We start from the raw sequence: 16,849 nt of genomic DNA, 5'->3' as shown, positions 1-16,849 counted from the left end.
GAAGGAGCCTGAGTTCAAACCTGGGTAATGTGGTGAGACCATGCCTCAAAGAAACAAAACAAAACCTCCAGTGGCTCCTCATGCCTCAGAAGGGTTTTACACCACCTGCTTCCTGCCTTCGTATTATACCAAGTCCCTTCTGTCCACCATTTCATCTCTGCTTCCCTGTTCCCCACAAGGCTTCCCTTAGCCAATGCTGTTCCTTGTGCATGGCATACTGTCCCCATCCCTGGCTAGTTATCTCTTCCCGGAGTGACCTTCAGGCCTCAGCTGGAGTCAAAGCCTGAGTTTCACAGTTCCACATCTCCCTCACATACCCCTGCTTCACACGCAACCCGGTTTAACATCTGTGTCTGTCACAAATGGTGTCTGAATCTGCCCCCAGGGCCCAGCAAACAGTAAAGACAGTCAATTTTTAACAGGAAGGCCTAGGAACCGTGCACTCTGGCTCCCCCTCCAGGTGGGAACGGGCATTTCCTAGCTGGCACTGAGCCAGCCCTCCTATTTGTTAGCTCCCACAGCCCAACACCTATGCCCTCACTTAAGCTGATAACCTCACATGACCTTAGCCACTCAAGGACGACAAAATGACAAAGTGGCCTCTGGATGCTGCGGAACCAGCTTGGGTGCCATGTCTCCACAGTTAACAGTGGTCTCAAGTCCCACCATGAAAATAGGCTCTGTCGTCTCACCAGAAAGTTCTTGCACCAAACCCTGAGAATTCCAGTTTAGGCTCAGGCTGCCTTCACCCTGCACTTCATATCACCTAACCCTAGATGACTGACAGGTGCCACGTTCTCGCCATGCCCCCACCTGGACCTGCCATCAGAGAAGCTGCTCGCTGGGAGGATGCTATTCTTGCTATTGACCCCATTCCTGGATCTCTAATGAGTTCGACCTTTTCCAGGCCCCGCGTCTGATCCTATAAACGTCCAGGACCGTTGTGTGAGGTGACACAGTGGGGACCAGCTCAGAAAGGACATGAGGCCAGTGTTCTGGCTCGCCCATATTCACTCATATCTGACAATGTGGCACCTGCCTCACCCCCTCCCCACACCGCTCTTCCTGGGACCTCAGTAACCTTTATATTAGTAAACACAATGGCTACTTGAGATACTTTCCCTCAGCCTGAAGCTGTTAAAAAGGTTTCTCTCTTCCTTAAACACAGAAATCCCAATGGTTCTATCTTAGGACCCCTCCCATGTCCCCCCCCCTCCATCCCCCTCCCCGGGGAGAAGGCTTTCATGTTGTAGCCTCAGGGTTGCCTTTGAACTTGTAATCAATCAATCCTCTTGCCTCAGCTTCCTGGGCGCAAGGATTACAGGTGTGAGCCACTATACATGCAAAGCCCTGGTTTCTATACCTGCTCCGACATCTATCCATACCTGTCCCCCACTAGCTGTCCACTGTCCCCACATCTGTGGAGTCCCACAGCAACCACAGCATCCCTCCCAGCTGTACCCTGCCCCTATGCTCCGGGGCAGCCTGAGGACTTTCCCATGGCTGGAGCCCGGAGTTTCACTCAGGATACTGGCCTCCTTCAATGTCTTTGAGCTCTGTAATCCATCTACTGGCTCCTGAATGGCTCTGCCACCCACCCAATCTTTCTCTTTCCTCCCAACCCGTCCCTGGTCCAAGGTGGTCCTGACCCACCCAGACCCCTACATGGCCCTCCCCCCCAGCCCCAGCTTCTGATCCACCTTCCTCAAACAGCATTAGAAAGATTTCCCTAAAGTCCAAGCCTAACTGACCCCTGACACCCTGCCCCTGGCTCAGGACCCTCCACTTCTACCCGGCACTATCAGGCCAGAGTCTGAGCAACTCTCTGGGAAGGTCTTGACTCCTCTCACTTCACCTCTACCATAGCAACCCAATGCCTGGTTCTACTCAACCTTTGTTTAAGCTGTGCCCTCCCCCTGGAACCTTTCCTTTTGCGCTTTGCCCAACAATCCCCTTTAGATATGTTGCATAGACTACATCCCTCCTCTTCCAGGGAGCCTGCCCTGGCTACACTCCAGGCTGAGCCAGACACCTCTTTCAGGGGAACAAAGTTACTTGGGTTTCCCTTATCCCTGACTTCTAGAGTATAGCTATCTGAAGACATGTTTCCCATGAGACTGGGGGCGGAGCAGCTTGGGTTACGGAGTCCCCACCACGAGGTACCGCGAAACACAGTCCCTGGAGCATCCGCTGCCTGGATGGATGAATATAGATAGATGACTATCCTCAACCCCTCTGCAGAGACCCCAGGCTGAACTACAGGAAGTGTCACTCCCCAGCCCCGCAGGGTCCCCCTCAGTCCCCACAGACAGAGGCAAGCGCAAGGGCACAGCCCAAGCTTAGAAAAATAGGACTTCTTATTGTGCCCTAGGCCCCCGACACCCTCCCCATCAGAGTTTTAAAAACTGAGCAATTTGGTGAGTCTGAGGCCAGGTCCCGAGGGATGTCTGGATCCTGCTGTCCCTGGGGCCAGAGGAACCACAGAGGTGAGCCCCCAGCTAGGGTCCTGCAGGTTCGTGGCTGGGCCCCCAGGGCTCACAGTCCAGTTGGACCACAGTATGGGCCCTGGGTGCAGCAGGCTCAGGGGCAGGTGCACTGGGCACCGGGCCGAGGGCTCCGTTGGTCTGTGAGCAAACACTGCTGACCGGTGCTGCGGCCTTGGCCTTGCCGGGTGGCTGGCCACCATGCACCTTGTAGCGTAGAAGCAGCACGAAGATGAAGACGAGAACTGAAGCCACGATGACACCTCCCAGTGCGATGATCATGGTGCCGCCCAGGAAGGGTGCGTGGGGCGCAGCACACGGTCGCAGAGCAGGCTCTGTGGAGAACCGAGCGCAGCCTACTGGCCGTGTGGCTGTCAGCCCCGTGGCGCTGTCCTCATAGACGGCAAGCACGCACAAATCATAGGTGCGGCCTGATGCCAGGTCGGTCAACAGGAATGAGTGACTGTCCGCTGGGATCATCCTGGGGGAGGCAACAGGTGGGGTCAGGACTGTGTTACCCAGGCTCCTCACTTGCTGCCTCCCTCCTGCTGAGTTCCCTGGAGTCCTGCAGCCTCAGTGCACCCCAGTTCCCTCTAGCCGACACCCCAGCTTCTTTTGCTTAATCGACACCTAATACATCAGTCCAATGGGCTGGCCAGCTTCACTGTAACTCTCCCCCTCGCCACCCAAGTTCCCTATTTTGCTCACCTGTGGATCTCATACCCTATTTCTCTGCAGCCTAAGATCTTCTGTTCGTCTTTCAGAGTTTTCCCCTTAATTGCTCTTTCTCAGGAGCCCTTGACATCTCTAAGCCCTCAGCCCTGTTAGCACCTAGCCTTTGTCTGCCAAGCCCTTAGTCTTACAACCAAAGTTCGCCACCACCCACTGTCAGACACATGCCTGGTTCACTGCCCCATCTGATGCCTGTCTGATTCCTACCCACTACCCACCTCCCAGACTCTTGCTATGTAGCCAAGGCTGGCTCATATCTTGTGAAGGTTTTGACTCAGCCTCCAGAGTGCTGGAAATAGAACCATTTTAACACTACACCTGATCAATATTCCTCCTTTTTTTTTTTTCTAGCTTCCCAGACATCTTTCCCCAGATTCTCTCCCGATTTCCTTCTGTCCCTGTTTGACTTTTGTTTTACACCCTCGAGGGAGTGCACCATTTCTGGAGTTCTGTAACACCATGTTAGTGAGTAGAGTGGATACGGCAAGCTGCTACTCCGTCTCCTGGCTCCAAAAAAATCAATTCAATATATTTTTCTCGGATAGAGGACGTATCAGATATTAACCTGATAAAACAGACACTACACTTGATCTTAACCGAAAGGCCGGGAAGCAATTGCGTGTTTGTTTTAAGACAGGGCCTCATGCAGCTTAGCTGAGGCTTGACATGTAGCCAAGGCTAGCCTCAAACTTCTTATGCTCCTCCCTCCAATTCCAAGTGCTGGTGTGACAGGCATTCGCCCCCAACCGCTTGCCTGACTTCATTCCAGTTGCTAATTTCCCTTGTCCAGCTGCTTGACGTTTCCCTGGCGCGCAGCTGAATCCCCTCTATCCTAACCACTTGGTTCCCCCATGCCCCTGTTGACTCGTTTCCTTCTAGCTTGCCAGCAAATTTCCCCCTAGCCTCATTGCTGTATTATGGTTATCTCATGCTCTCTGTAGTGTTTTCCAGTGAGCCCTCAAGCAAATCGCCATCTCAGATTCCCTTTTCTGACTATTGCTTTCTTTCTTTCCCAGTCCATCTCTTCATCCTCTTTTATCTTGGTTTCCGGGGCTCTGTTTAGTCTTACTTTTGTGTGTGTGGTGCCTGTGTGAGCATGTGTGTGCATGCATGTGTATATGGATGTCTGTGTGTATGCATGCATGTCTGTATGCATGTGTGTGTGTGTGTGTGTGTGCGTGCTCACGCGTGTGGTGTGAGTGTTGAATCAGGCTTTGGCTATGTAGCTCCCAGGCTGACCTGAGCTCTCAGTGCCCTGGCCTCAGCTTCTCCAGGGTTAAGATAAAGGTATGAGCCAGCACACCAGCTCTGTCCTTCCCACCCAATTCTACTGTCTCTTTTTGTCTTGCGCCCTGATGGACTGGGCTAGTTTAGATCAGTTTTACTCCTTTTAGGAGAGCAACATGAGGAACTCCAACATGACCTGTGGCAGGGTGCTTGTCTCTAGACTGTCCCACTCACCACCAGGCAAGGTGGCTAACCCTCCATGTAATCTCCCAAATAGTGCCCCCCCACACACACACACAAAAAAAGAGGAATAGAAAAGCCATGTGTGTGGCTCACAGTTGGGGAGGTAAAGGCAGATGGTCTGGGAGTTCAAAGCCATCCTTGGCTTACATGGCCAGTGGGAGGTCAGTCAGGGATACATGAGATCTTGGGGGTGGGGAAGGAGGGAGGGGGAGGAGAGACAGAAAGAGTGGAAACAGGATAGAGAAGACAGAAGATGAGATGGTGAAGTATGGCCAGGAAAGGGGAGGGATCCAGGCACTGGGTTCTCTAGGTGATAACCAGCCCTCGGAAGGCCCCTTCTCACAGTCAGTTTGGGGCTGTCTGTACTCTTGACCCAGCCTGGCATCTAGAACGAGGAGTCATCTACAGCTTCCCATACGTGGCCAGACTCTGGCGAGGAGTGTCAGCCACCACCACTTCTATGCACTTGTGGTCACAGCAGATGAACCAAGTGCTAGCTGGCCTGGGGACAGAAGCTATACCGACTGGCCTTTTGGAGTGTGCAAACTTCACGCTTTGTGTTTGCAGAAGCCCTCAAAATGGGTATTTCTACCCGCAAAGCAAGCTGACTAGATCTTTGCGTGTTTGGTCTCTGAGACAAGGTCTCACTGTACGATGCCCTTGAACATGTCTCAACCTCTTGAGAGCTGGGAAGACAGACGGGCATGCATTGACACAGCTGACCTAGCTTAGATTTGATTTAGCAAACCAAAAATTAGGATGTTACTGTCATGAGAACTTTGACACACAGAGCTCATATTGCATGATCCCAAGGCCTTGTCTCTATTTAACCTCCTCCCCCCAATTTTCCACTTAACCTCTGCTCTCATTTCCTTGAGTTAGCCCACTTTGCCTTTTCAACCATCTACACATGTCTGCCCATTCCTTTCTCTGTCATTGCATCTCTTCTTCTCACCCCCCCCCCCCACACACTGCTTATGAGCTATCTCTGGCCAGCTTCAAACTCTCTCGGTAGACTGGGCTGGCCGTGACCTCTCACTGATAGCATTTCTCCCACGGTAGCAGCCCTTGAGAAACCAAACTTCCTGCTAAAATTCGTTTTTAGCCTCCTATTCCTCCCACAACCTCATTAACTTTCGCTTTTTCCAGTGCTGAGCCTAGACCTCAGGGCCGCCCGCAAGTGCTACCCTCGAACCCCCGTTAGCCATTAACTTTTTATTCCGTGGCCTGATTTTTTTTTTTTTTCTCCCTGCCTGACTTCACTCTTTATTTTGTTCCCACTGCCTTATTTCTTTCTACCTCTGCAGCCCGATTCTTTTAAATTTTATTGTCATTGATTGAGAGCGTTAGCCTACTGTCTGGTCAATTTTGTCTCATTTCCCTTCACCACACTTGTCCTATTTATTTCTCTTACCCTTTCTGTATCACTGCTGCCCGATTTTGTTTGCCTCCACTTTCTGATTTCCTCTGCAAACTGCAGCATTATATTTCTCGACTGCGGTTCACTACAGGATGTTCCTGGGTGGGCCCACAATGCATGCCTCTCCCCCCCCCCCACTCCCATTTGGCAGGCCCCTGCACCTGTAGACAAGGATGTCGTCTGCCGAGCTGTTGTATTGGATCTGGTACATGCGGATGCCTGGGACAGGCCTCTGATCTGGCCACTGGACAAGAGCAGCCGTGGCTCCATGCTCAGTCACTTGGACGCCACGGTCAGTAGGGGCCACGGTGTCTGCCACCTTGGCGGAGGCGGAGGCAGCAGAGGGCGGGGTGAGGGCGTCAGGATCCCCGTCCCGCGGGGGGTCACAGCTGGTGCTATTGGCTAGCTGGGGAGGTGGAGGGGGGCCCACGGTCAGCTCAACAGCAGCAGTGGCCTCACCGGCGGCATTGGCTGCGATGCAAGTGAAGATGCCACCATCTCCCGGCTCAGTGACCAGTAACTCCAGAGTCCCGTTAGGGAAGGCACGAGCGCGGCTGGAGTTGCCCAGCAGCCGACCCTGGGGTGACACCCAACGCACTCGTGGCTCTGGGTCCCCTACCGCCCGACATCGCAGGGCAGCTGGCCGACCAGCAGGCACTGCCAGGGGAGGAGAGCGGTGTGTGACCACGGGCGGCTCACACACAAACTCCTCCTCGCCCACAGCCCAGAAGTAGCGGCCCCCTAGGGCAGGAGGAGAGGCACAAGCCTCGAGGTCGTCCTCCCGAGCCAGGCGGCGTAGCCATACCAGCTCACAGTTGCAATGGAGGGGGTTTCCCCCAAAGGCCAGCACCAGGGCAGAGGCTGGCGAACCTCGGGGCCGCGCAAGCAGTGGCAGACGGGAGAAGAGTGGGTCGGGTGGGATGGTAGTCAGGCGGTTGGAGGTCATGTCCAGCCGTGCCAGCTTGTGCAGGCGGGAAAAGGCTCCAGCAGGCACTGACGCCAGCAAGTTGTGGTCAAGGCCCAACGTGTTGACGTTGCCCAGGCGACCCAAAGCCTCCCAGGGCAGCTGCTCAAGGTTATTATAAGAGAGATCGAGGTCCTCCAGGGTCTCGGCACAGTCGTCCAGGGCACCGGCCGCCAGGGCTGCCAGCTGGTTGTTGCTCAAGATGAGGTGGCGCAAGTTGACTAGGCCGCGAAGCTGACCCTCGCCCAGCGAGGTCAGTCTATTGCCATCTAGGTGCAGGGCACGCAGGGCACGTAGGTCGGCGAAGGCGCCAGCTGCCACATGGCGGATGGTGTTCCTGGACAGGCTCAGGTGCAGCAAGCCTGTCATGTTGGCCAGGTCACGGCGACGCACTGCCGCGATGAAGTTGTCCGCCAGGCGCAGCTCTGCCGCACGGCGATCCAGTGAGGGTGGCACAAACAGGAGACCGGCCCCGGGGCACAACACACTTAGGGGCAGCGACTGGGTCTGGCAGCGGCAGCGGCGGGGACAAGGACTAGACGTGGCCGGCTGGGGTGGAGATGAGGCAGGGGCCAGCGGTAGCAGGCAAAGGAGCAGAGGGAGGACGGCCATCGCGGGCAGGGGTGGCCTGTGGAGAAGAAGGGAGGTATTAGGGCTGCCTGGGCTGGACGGGGAGCTAAGGAGGGCTGGGGTGATCTGAAACTGGGAGATCAGAGAAAGGAGGAGTCAGGGATGTGGCATGCAGGCAGAGGGTGGGTCAAGCATGGTGGTCGGGAAGCTGGTTTGAGATGGGAACAGGTGGGCAGAGGCTAGAACGGCTGGGCGTGGTAGAGGAGAGGTAGGCAGGTGGCAAGGATGGTCAGGAAAGGCGGGACCAAAGGGGAAAGGCAGACAAAGAGGGAGAGCAGGCCACAGGTGGGCCCACCCAGGGCTGGGCAGAGAGGGGGACAAACGAGTTTTGGCCAGGAAGATAACCAGAGGGGAGAACTGATCAGGACAACCGGTCAGAGAAACAGACACAGGCGAGGAGAGAGGCCGGGAAAGGGAAGAAAGTCAGCTAAGGTGGAAATGGTCAGAGATGGCCAGATGTGAGTAGACCGGGAGTTAGGGTCTGGGACAAAGCTGGTAGCAGAGAAGGACGGGGTGGTTGGGAGAAAAGTCAGATATGGCTAGTAATGCCGCAGACCCAGCCTAGGAGCCAGGGGTGGGCGAAGGGGTGGGTGAGAACATGTGGGCAGATGTGACTGGATCAAAAGCTGTGGGTCTGTGTGTCCAAGCTGGTCAGAGAGGAGAGGGGAGCGGAATCGGTCATGGAGAGGAAGGGTGGAGAAAGCGGACCAGAGGGCAGAGGGGGACCAGAGGATGCTGGGTGGTCAGACAGGGAGAAGCCAGAAGGGTGGTGGCATCAGAGATCTGGAATGCCATCAGCTGGGCTAAGCAAGTCGGAGAGGGGCAGAGCTGGCCATGTGTCCGGAGTGTTGGAGACACACTCATGGGACAGACTTTTTCCAAGAAAAACTCCTAAAAATGTCACAGGGCACCTACTTCCACCTGTAGCCCAATTGATCCACACCCACCCCAAGTCCCTTCCCACCATGGATGTCTCTCAAAGGCCTTACCTGAGCTGGAAGCCACCCCAGGGAGCAGAGTCCTCAGGCTCCAAGGGGGTGAGAGGTCAGAACTCCGGAGGGGGCATCTCCTGCCCCCAAGGCCTCTGTGGAGGAACTGTCCTGTTTCAGCTCAAATCTCTGGTTATGGAGTCTCCAAACTTGATGCTTGGGGCCCCATGCCACTAAAATTGGGCCTCTAGGGTCCAGTTTTTAAAGACCGAGGCCCCAGAGTTGTTTCCATCAGTGTTTCTCAGTGCCAGGCTTGAGATGCCCAACAGCCAGATGGGAAAGTTTAGGGTCTGAGTCCCAAGTCCAGACTGGCATCCGTTATCGGGATCCTGTTGAGATTTGAGGGTGCTGAATCAAGACTTGGAGGTCTCTGCTCCAGATTTCAGCACTCAGGTCTGCAACAAGGACTTCAGGCCCCTCGGAATTCCATGGTTCAAACCTTGGAATTGAAGGCCTAAATCCCAGGGTTTAGCTCCTAAAACCGTGGGGTCCCAGGTATAGATTTGGGAATTCGCTCCCAGATGTCAAGGTATCAGCCAGACAACTCAGAGTTCAGCTCCAAATTTGGGGTCTTAAATGCCAAATCTTGGGGTCCCAGCTCCAATTCTTGGGGTCCATGTTCCAAAACCATGGGGTTCAGTTTCCAAATCTTGGGGTCCCAGGGATGGGTATCGGGACTCCAGCCCCAGGTATTGAAGTTCAATGTCCAGATCTTAAGGTTCCACGGCAGGATCTCACTCAGGGTGTTGATCCCAGGTCAGGGTCCCACGCTCGGGGGTTTCGGAATCTCTGGATCCGATCGCCGGCTGCAAGCGCCCCCGATGTCGGGGTGCCGGCCCAGGGTCTGGGACAGTAGCGGCGCTGCTGGATTCGTGGCCTGCGGAGGGAACTGACCCCATAAGAGGGGGGTCTGCTGCGGCGGGTAGGGGGGCAGCCGGGCAGCTCTAGGGCCGGGGTGGGGCGAGGCCTGGGCGCGGACAGACGGACAGACAGACAGGGCCACGCGGGGACCCGGGGACCGCAACGCAGGCGGGGGCGCAGGGGGGAGGGGCCGCGCTCAGAGACCCCTCCCCCGCCGGGGCCGGGGCGGGGGCCGGGCGGGGGCCGGGCAGGCGGGCCGGGTCCGGGTGCTCCCGCGGCCTCCTCGCCGGGAACCCAGGGCCGTGCGCGTGCCCGCACTTAAAGGCGCAGGCCCCGCGCGCACCCGCGCTTAAAGGCGTAGGCAGCTACCCTCCTCCCTTCTCCCTCCTCCCTCCTCTCAAAGGCGCGCCCCTAGCCCCACCTACCATGGAGTCGCCCTGGAGCTGCTGGGAATAAGAATATCCCTGAATAAAGACAGAGACAGGGAGGCAAAGAGAGGGAGCTAGAATAGACAGAGAGAGACTGGAACTAAGCATAGGCTTGGAGTAGAATGGGGGGAGGGCACAGAAATATATTGAAGGAGAGAGGTAGATACCCAGAGACAGTGAAAGACTCAAGAAACAGACATGAGAGGCAAGGACAAGTCAGACACATGCTCTATCTATCTTCCTTTCTTTCTATCACCTATCTATCTAATCTCTCTCTGTCCCCCTCCCTGCCACCCCCATATGCAGACCTGAGCAACTCAGAGTCAGTATCCATTCATATCCTTGTACACAGCTCTCCTCCTTAGATGCCCACACATCTGCCTCCCAGCCCTCTATTTCAGCACCACCTTCACAGGAAGTCCTCTTATCCGGGTTCTGTCCAGTAACAGGTCTGTTCTTTTAGGCAGCAGGGATCATTTCACTGGCTGGAAGGAGGAGAGTTGACACTAAGAACCATGTCTCCTGGGACTGGGGACGGAGCTCAAGACACAGTGACCAGAGATCCTGTAGAGGAGGACAGAGGATAGGAAATGGGTCAGAGGCAGAAGGCTGGACAGGTTGAGCAGAGAAATGTGCCTGCTGCCTTCTCTTGGTCTCTCCACTCCCGCAGAAGACCCTGGTCAGATTTGTGTCAACACATAACTCGAGAGGAGAGGTGTGAGGGACAGGGGTAGCAGAGGTGGGTGGTCCCACACTCTTCTGGCAGATAGTGTTTCAGGAAGAAGGATGTGGGCGATGGCCCACGAGCAAGGTCTGGATACTTGTGTGTAGGCATGTAGGGGAGCATGGTCTCCCAGAAGCCCTGTTGCAAAGGACACACACACACACACACACACACACACACACACACACAGAGCCTGGGTGACCTGAGGTGGGCTCCGAGCTAAGAAGCCATCTGAGCAGAGTAGAGTGACCTTGGAGGTGGCATGTGAATGAATGTCCATCCACTCTGGCATTCCCCAGCTCTGCTGAAGGTTTCAGAATACACTTTTGGCTCCTTCCACTTATGTCTATTGAAAAATTGCAGCTAAAATTAACTCAGCCCTGGGGCCCGCCTTTCCAGATCATTAGCAAAGTTCATCAACACTCCTGGCCCAGCACAGCGGATGCTGGCCATTCAAAAGCTCAGGAAGAAGTTGCAGGAGCTTCAGAGACACCGCTGAGATGCTGGGATTGGGGAAGACATGGAGGCCATCCCAAGAGTAGGAGCGCTCAGCAGTATTGATAGATTTTGGGAGTTGGTGACAGAAACTGAGGCAGGGAAGGGGAAAGACTTCAAAGGGAAAGAGAAACAGTATAGAAATGCTTCGGTGGGCACGAGGTACCTTTCTGGCCAGCTGGGGCTCAGTCCTGTTGAAGAACTTTAAGGAACCTTCAGAACACGTCAGGATTGCCGAGCTAGTGAGGCTGATCCGGGGACCACATTTGGAGGCTCAGAGGAATAAAGCAGGGTGTACACAGAACTTCCACAGCCCACATATCTAGGAAACAGGGAGGCATGGGTAAGGATGCTGCCATTGGATCACCGTCATTGTCTGGTCACTGTTACATAGTCAAAAATTGCCACGGTCAGTTTTGTCTGTCTGATGGATTTCGACATGCTTCTGAGAGGCTGGAGAGATGGCTCCATGGTTAAGAGTGCTTGCTGCTTTTGCAGAGGACTGTGGTTGGGATCCTAGCACTCACTTGGTGGCTTGCAACTATTTGCAACTTAGTCCCAGCTATTGGATGTCCTCTTCTGCCCTCTGCAGGCACCAAGTATGCACATACATACATATAGGCAAAACACTCATGTAAAAAAAAAAAAAAAAAAAAAGAAGCGACTGGAGAGATGGCTCAGCATTTAAGAGTATTGGCTGTTCTTCCAGAAGACCTGGGTTTGAATCCCAGCACCCACATGACAATTCACAGGCTTTTATACCTACAGTCCCAAGGGATATGATGTCTTCATCCAGTCTTTACAGATACATACATACAGGCAAAACAGCCATACACATAAACACAAAGAAAATATATTTGTAAAAATAAAAAAAAACCCAAATCTTTAAAAGAAAAAATTTTAAAAGACAGGTATAAGGACAATCCCAGCAATCCCAGCCCTCGGGAAACAGAGGCAGGAAGAACCTCAGAAATCCTGACTCAAAAAAAGAAAATAAGCCAGGCCCTGGTGGCACACACCCTTAATCCCAACACTTGGATCCCAGGAGGAGCTCATTGAGTTCAAGGCCAGCCTGGTCTACTTGTCAAGTTCTAGGACAGTCAGAGATATAGGAAGAAGAGGAAGGAGAAAAGGACAAAAATAAGGTAAAATATAGAAATGTAGCTAGCTATGGTGGCTCATGTCTCTAATTCCAGCAATTGAGAGCCTGAGGCAAGAGGATACTGAAAGTTCAAAGCCAGCCTGAGCAGCGTAGGGATTCCTGGGCCACGCTGGAGCCCCCGTCTTCAAAAGAGCCACTAAGAGATTAGGTTAGCGTTCTGCTGATAGTCCATCTTAAGGAGTGGTCCCATCCACTAATGGATTCCACATTTGAGTCAATCATTAGGACGTGGTGGAGCTGTGAGGGGTGAGACCTGACTGGAGGAGGTAGGTCACCGGGAGCCTCTTATGGGGGCTGTGTCTAGCCTCCTCCTTTTGTTACAGCTCTGAAGTCTCCTGTCAACATAATGTGGGCCATTTCTCTTCGATCTCTGTCAGTGTTCCTTTCACCATGATGCTCTGCTGAGACACATGGGGCCAGAACACTGTGCTCTTTTTCTTTGTTTTTATTTTTGTTTTTCGAGACAGGGCTTCTCTGTGCAGCTTTAAAGTCTGCCCTGAAACTTGCTCTGTGGACCAGGCTGGCCTCATAAAGATCCACCTGCCTCTGCCTCCCTAGTGCTGGCGTTAAGGGCACATGCCACCACCGTCCTGCTAAATTCTGCACTCTTTAAGACCACGAGCCAAATTAAGTCTGTCCTCCGAGTTTATCTCATTTTAAAAGATTTACTTCCTTTTATTTTCCGTGTACACGTCTTTCCTTTGCACTTGTTTGCTTTTGACCCCCTGGAACTGAAGTTCCAGATGGTGGGTGCTGGGAATAGAACCCAAGTCCTCTGCAAGAGCAGTCAGTGCCTGTCACATGTCGATTTTATTATTCATTTATTTGTGTGTGTGTGTGTGCATGCGTGCCCACACACACACTCACCCACGTGCACACACTCGTGTTCACGCACCCCCATACACACACATGAATTTGCAAGCATGTGTGTGGCCTGTAGAGGTCAGAAAAGGGTGTTGAATCCCCTGGGGCGCTCTGCATAAACAATTAGGTGGTGAAGCTGGGAGAGGGCCTGGGTGAAGCAAGCAGGCCATGGGGTCTGTTGTTGAAGGCTGTATCTCGCCTTCTCTCTTGCCCTTGATGCTCTGAAGTGCTGAGCCATCTCTCCAGAGCATGGTTTTTCCACTCCTAAGTTGCCTCTTTCAAGTGTCGAGTCACTAGATAGAAAGCTGACTAACGCAAGACTGCAATAACAATAACCTGGACAGCCCAGGTCCTGCCTTTAATGAGAAAAGCTGTATCTTTAGACAGCCCAGAGTGGTCAGGGCTGGGATGGGGAAAGCCTGGCTTTGGAAGGACTGAGCCTATGATGAGGAAGCCCACCTAGGTCATGGTGGACAGGGCTGTGACAGGGAAAGCAAGGGCAAAATAATGAGGCCTGTGGTGGCAAAGCACAAGCCAGACGGGCCCAGACTGACTAGGGAAGCAGAGGGGTGTGGGCTCCCATAAAGCAGAGTCGAGGACCTTCTAAGGACTCTGAACCTGGGGGCCTTCCTGGAATCAGGGATCAGTGTGCTGAGATGTAGAGGAGAAGCCCTGTGAGCAGGGCACTCCTTATGCCGTGTGTGTGTGTGTGTGTGTGTGTGTGTGTGTGTGTGTGTGTGTGTTGCTGCTCGCCTGAGCCTCCACACCATCCCGGCCTGGGGGACCCCGAGAGCCTGCATTGTACCATGTGGGTCTGCACGTGCTGTAACCCCTCATTAGCCCCTGGAAAGGGATCCTGGTGGGATGGCTGTTTGGGGGACTCTACTTAATTGCTGCATTTGCTTAATTGCAACATCTGGAGAAGAGGACAGAAGCAGCGAAACAGCAGAAAGAATGAGGTTATACTGCAGAAAGCTGAGAGGGCCTTGGGGGGAAGGAGACTGCTCAGATCCACGCACAGTCCAGCGCACACAGAAATTGCCCCGGGATGCACAGGCATGCCCAGGGCACATGCCAGAATGCACACCTATATAATGTCTACTCTAAGGGCTGTTGGAATTCATGTGCTGGCATACATTCAGATGTGGGGACACACGTAGGTGCACATTCAGACATAAACCCCTAAAACACACATAAAGTACACGAGAGGTCATGTGTATAGAAACAACACCCCACGTGAAGATTCTTCCCCACCCATCCCCACCCACTCCACAACAAACAGAGTGATAACACACTCTGGTAAGTCCAGAACTTGGGAGACAGGCAGGAGAATCAAGAGTTCAAGGTCATCCTGGCTTGAATAGTAAGTTCCAAGCCAGTCTGGCTGCAGGAGACCTTGTCTCAAAAGATGAAACACGAAGGGCTAGAGATGTAGCTCTGTTGGTAGGTAGAGTGCTTGCCTAGCATACTTGAAGTCCTGGGGTTCCATTTCTAGAACTACATATAACTGGATATGGTGGTGCATTAAGATTAAGATCTCAGCACTTGGGAGGCAGGGGCAGGAAGATGATGTTCAAAATCCTCTACTAAATAACTAATTCAAGACCAGTCCAGGCTACTTGAGACCTTGTCTTAAAAAACAGAAAGAGGATCCGGGCGTTAGTGGCCCATGCCTTTGATTCTAGCACTCAGGAGGCAGAGGCAGGAGGATCTCTGTGAGTTCGAGGCCAGCCTGGTCTACAGAGTGAGCTCCAGGACAGGCTTCAAAGCAATACAGAGAAACCCTGTCTTGAAAAAACAAAAACAAACAAACAACAACAACAACAAAAAAAACCCAACCAACCAAACAAAAGGAAGGCTAGAGAGAAAGGTACAGGGTTAAAAATGTTTGCTGCTCTTCTAGAGGGCTGGGGCTTAGTTATCAGTGAGTGGCTGACAGATGCCTGTAACTGCAACTTGAAGAGAACTGACACCTTCTCCTAGCCTACACACACACACACACACACACACACACACACACACACCATTAACAAATAATGTTAGCAGAAATAACAGACCCTAAGGGTGAGTACACACGTGCATCTGTTCATTCGCACACACACACGTATGCATACGCAATAAGCGACTGATGTCAGTCAGTCAAAAAGCCAAAAAGAGACACTATTTTATAAGGGGATTTCTGCTCCTTCTGAGTCAAGGTTTTCTGGAAAAGAGGATGTAGTGAGTATCCTATCCCTCAGCCAGTCCTACTCACCCAACACCAGCGGGTGGACTCCTCTGGAATTAACTCAGCTTGGTAATTAGCACATGAATCCCAAGTGAGGGCTAGAGACTCCTTTAAAAGATCAGGACTGAAAATCCTCCTTCACAGCTGGGTTAAAAGGGAGAGCAACAAGCTGGGGCTTTCCTCACCCCAATGCTGACCACCCTAAATCAGAAAGAGAGGGTGCAGGCAAGTGCCATCTCCTGCAGAGAGGCAACAATCCAGTGCTTGAGGTTCCCCTTCAGCCTTAATGGAGGAGGGAATATCCTGCTACCCTTTAACCAGCAAGCACATACTCTTTGACAGAGACCTATTGCCTGAAAAGCTGAAGATCACAACAGGAGAGCTGAGGCTCATTTCACACACTGACTGCTACTCAAGCTTTACAGATAACAGAGGCCCAAATGGGAAGGGTCAGTGTATCAGTATAAGGCTAGCTGCTGTAACAAACAGTTTCCTGGATTTCGGTGACTTCATGAAATATTGTGGGTTTTTAAAATTGTTCTTTAAACTTTATATATTGAGCTCATATGCTGTGGTGCCTGTGTAGAGGTCAGAGAACCTTTCATTCTCTCCTTTTTCTAGTACCATGACAAAATACCTGCCAGAAAGAACTTGAGGAGAGAATTACTTATTTTGGCTCTGGGTTTCAGAGGGTCCAGTTCAACACAACAGAGCAGAACAGCTCATGTTGAAGGTAGCCAGGGAGCCGGGGAATGACGGATCCCTGACTTCTCCTTTGCCCCCCCCTCCAGCCTGTGGAGTGATGCTCCCAGTTCAGAACAGGTGCCTGGAAACACTCTCCCAGTTCAGAACAGGTGCCTGGAAACACTCTCCCAGACACACTCAGAAGTGTGCTTCTCCCAAACCCAGTCAAGTCCATGGTGGAGACTGAGCCATTCACATCTTTAGGGCAACACTGAGTCATGGTGGTAAGTGTGTACCACACTCCCTTCAAACATCCCATCAGGGATGAGATAGATAGAGGAGAAGGGAAGGGCCCTCCTTTGATGATGCCGGAGATGGGTTTCAAGGGTTTGGTGCAAGCAGTATGGGAGGAAACCACCTAGACCAAAAGGGAATTGACTCCTAGGCAAGAACACCACGGTGTGAAAGTCCCTGTTCTCACGGAATCCTAATGACTCCGGCTCCTGACCCAAACCACTGCTGACCGAATGCTAATCAGTCTTCCGATCTGTATGAATAGAACCTATGAGGACTTGGGTGCTAATGTGAATAGAACCTATGAGGACCTATGAGAACCTATGATAAACCTAAGGTGATTGTAGACTTTCTCTTTGATAATCCCCAACTCAGAGACTCAAAGGTTAAAGCCATCTTGAGTCAACTCGTGTGAATGACAA

At 52.8% G+C, this 16,849-nt stretch overlaps 1 protein-coding gene and 1 non-coding gene across 2 annotated transcripts; both read right to left on the bottom strand.

Moving 5' to 3' along the window:
• Positions 1-2,377: 2,377 nt before the first annotated feature.
• On the bottom strand, positions 2,378-9,483 carry Lrfn3 (leucine rich repeat and fibronectin type III domain containing 3). The gene is made up of 3 exons (XM_051207224.1): positions 8,689-9,483; positions 6,267-7,697; positions 2,378-2,964 (listed from the first exon to the last, which is right to left on the bottom strand). Exons 2-3 carry the CDS (start codon positions 7,679-7,681, stop codon positions 2,499-2,501), a joined length of 1,881 nt encoding a protein of 626 aa, XP_051063181.1. The 5' UTR covers positions 7,682-7,697; positions 8,689-9,483; the 3' UTR covers positions 2,378-2,498.
• Positions 3,641-3,831, bottom strand: LOC127239048 (U2 spliceosomal RNA). The gene has a single exon (XR_007835950.1). It is a non-coding gene; the product is annotated as a U2 spliceosomal RNA (small nuclear RNA).
• Positions 9,484-16,849: the final 7,366 nt, after the last annotated feature.

Source organism: Phodopus roborovskii, unplaced genomic scaffold (assembly GCF_943737965.1).
Source record: "Phodopus roborovskii unplaced genomic scaffold, PHOROB, whole genome shotgun sequence".
Taxonomy (NCBI): domain Eukaryota; kingdom Metazoa; phylum Chordata; class Mammalia; order Rodentia; family Cricetidae; genus Phodopus; species Phodopus roborovskii.
Note: the sequence above shows the minus strand (reverse complement) of the source record. Positions and strands in the feature narration are given on the sequence as shown.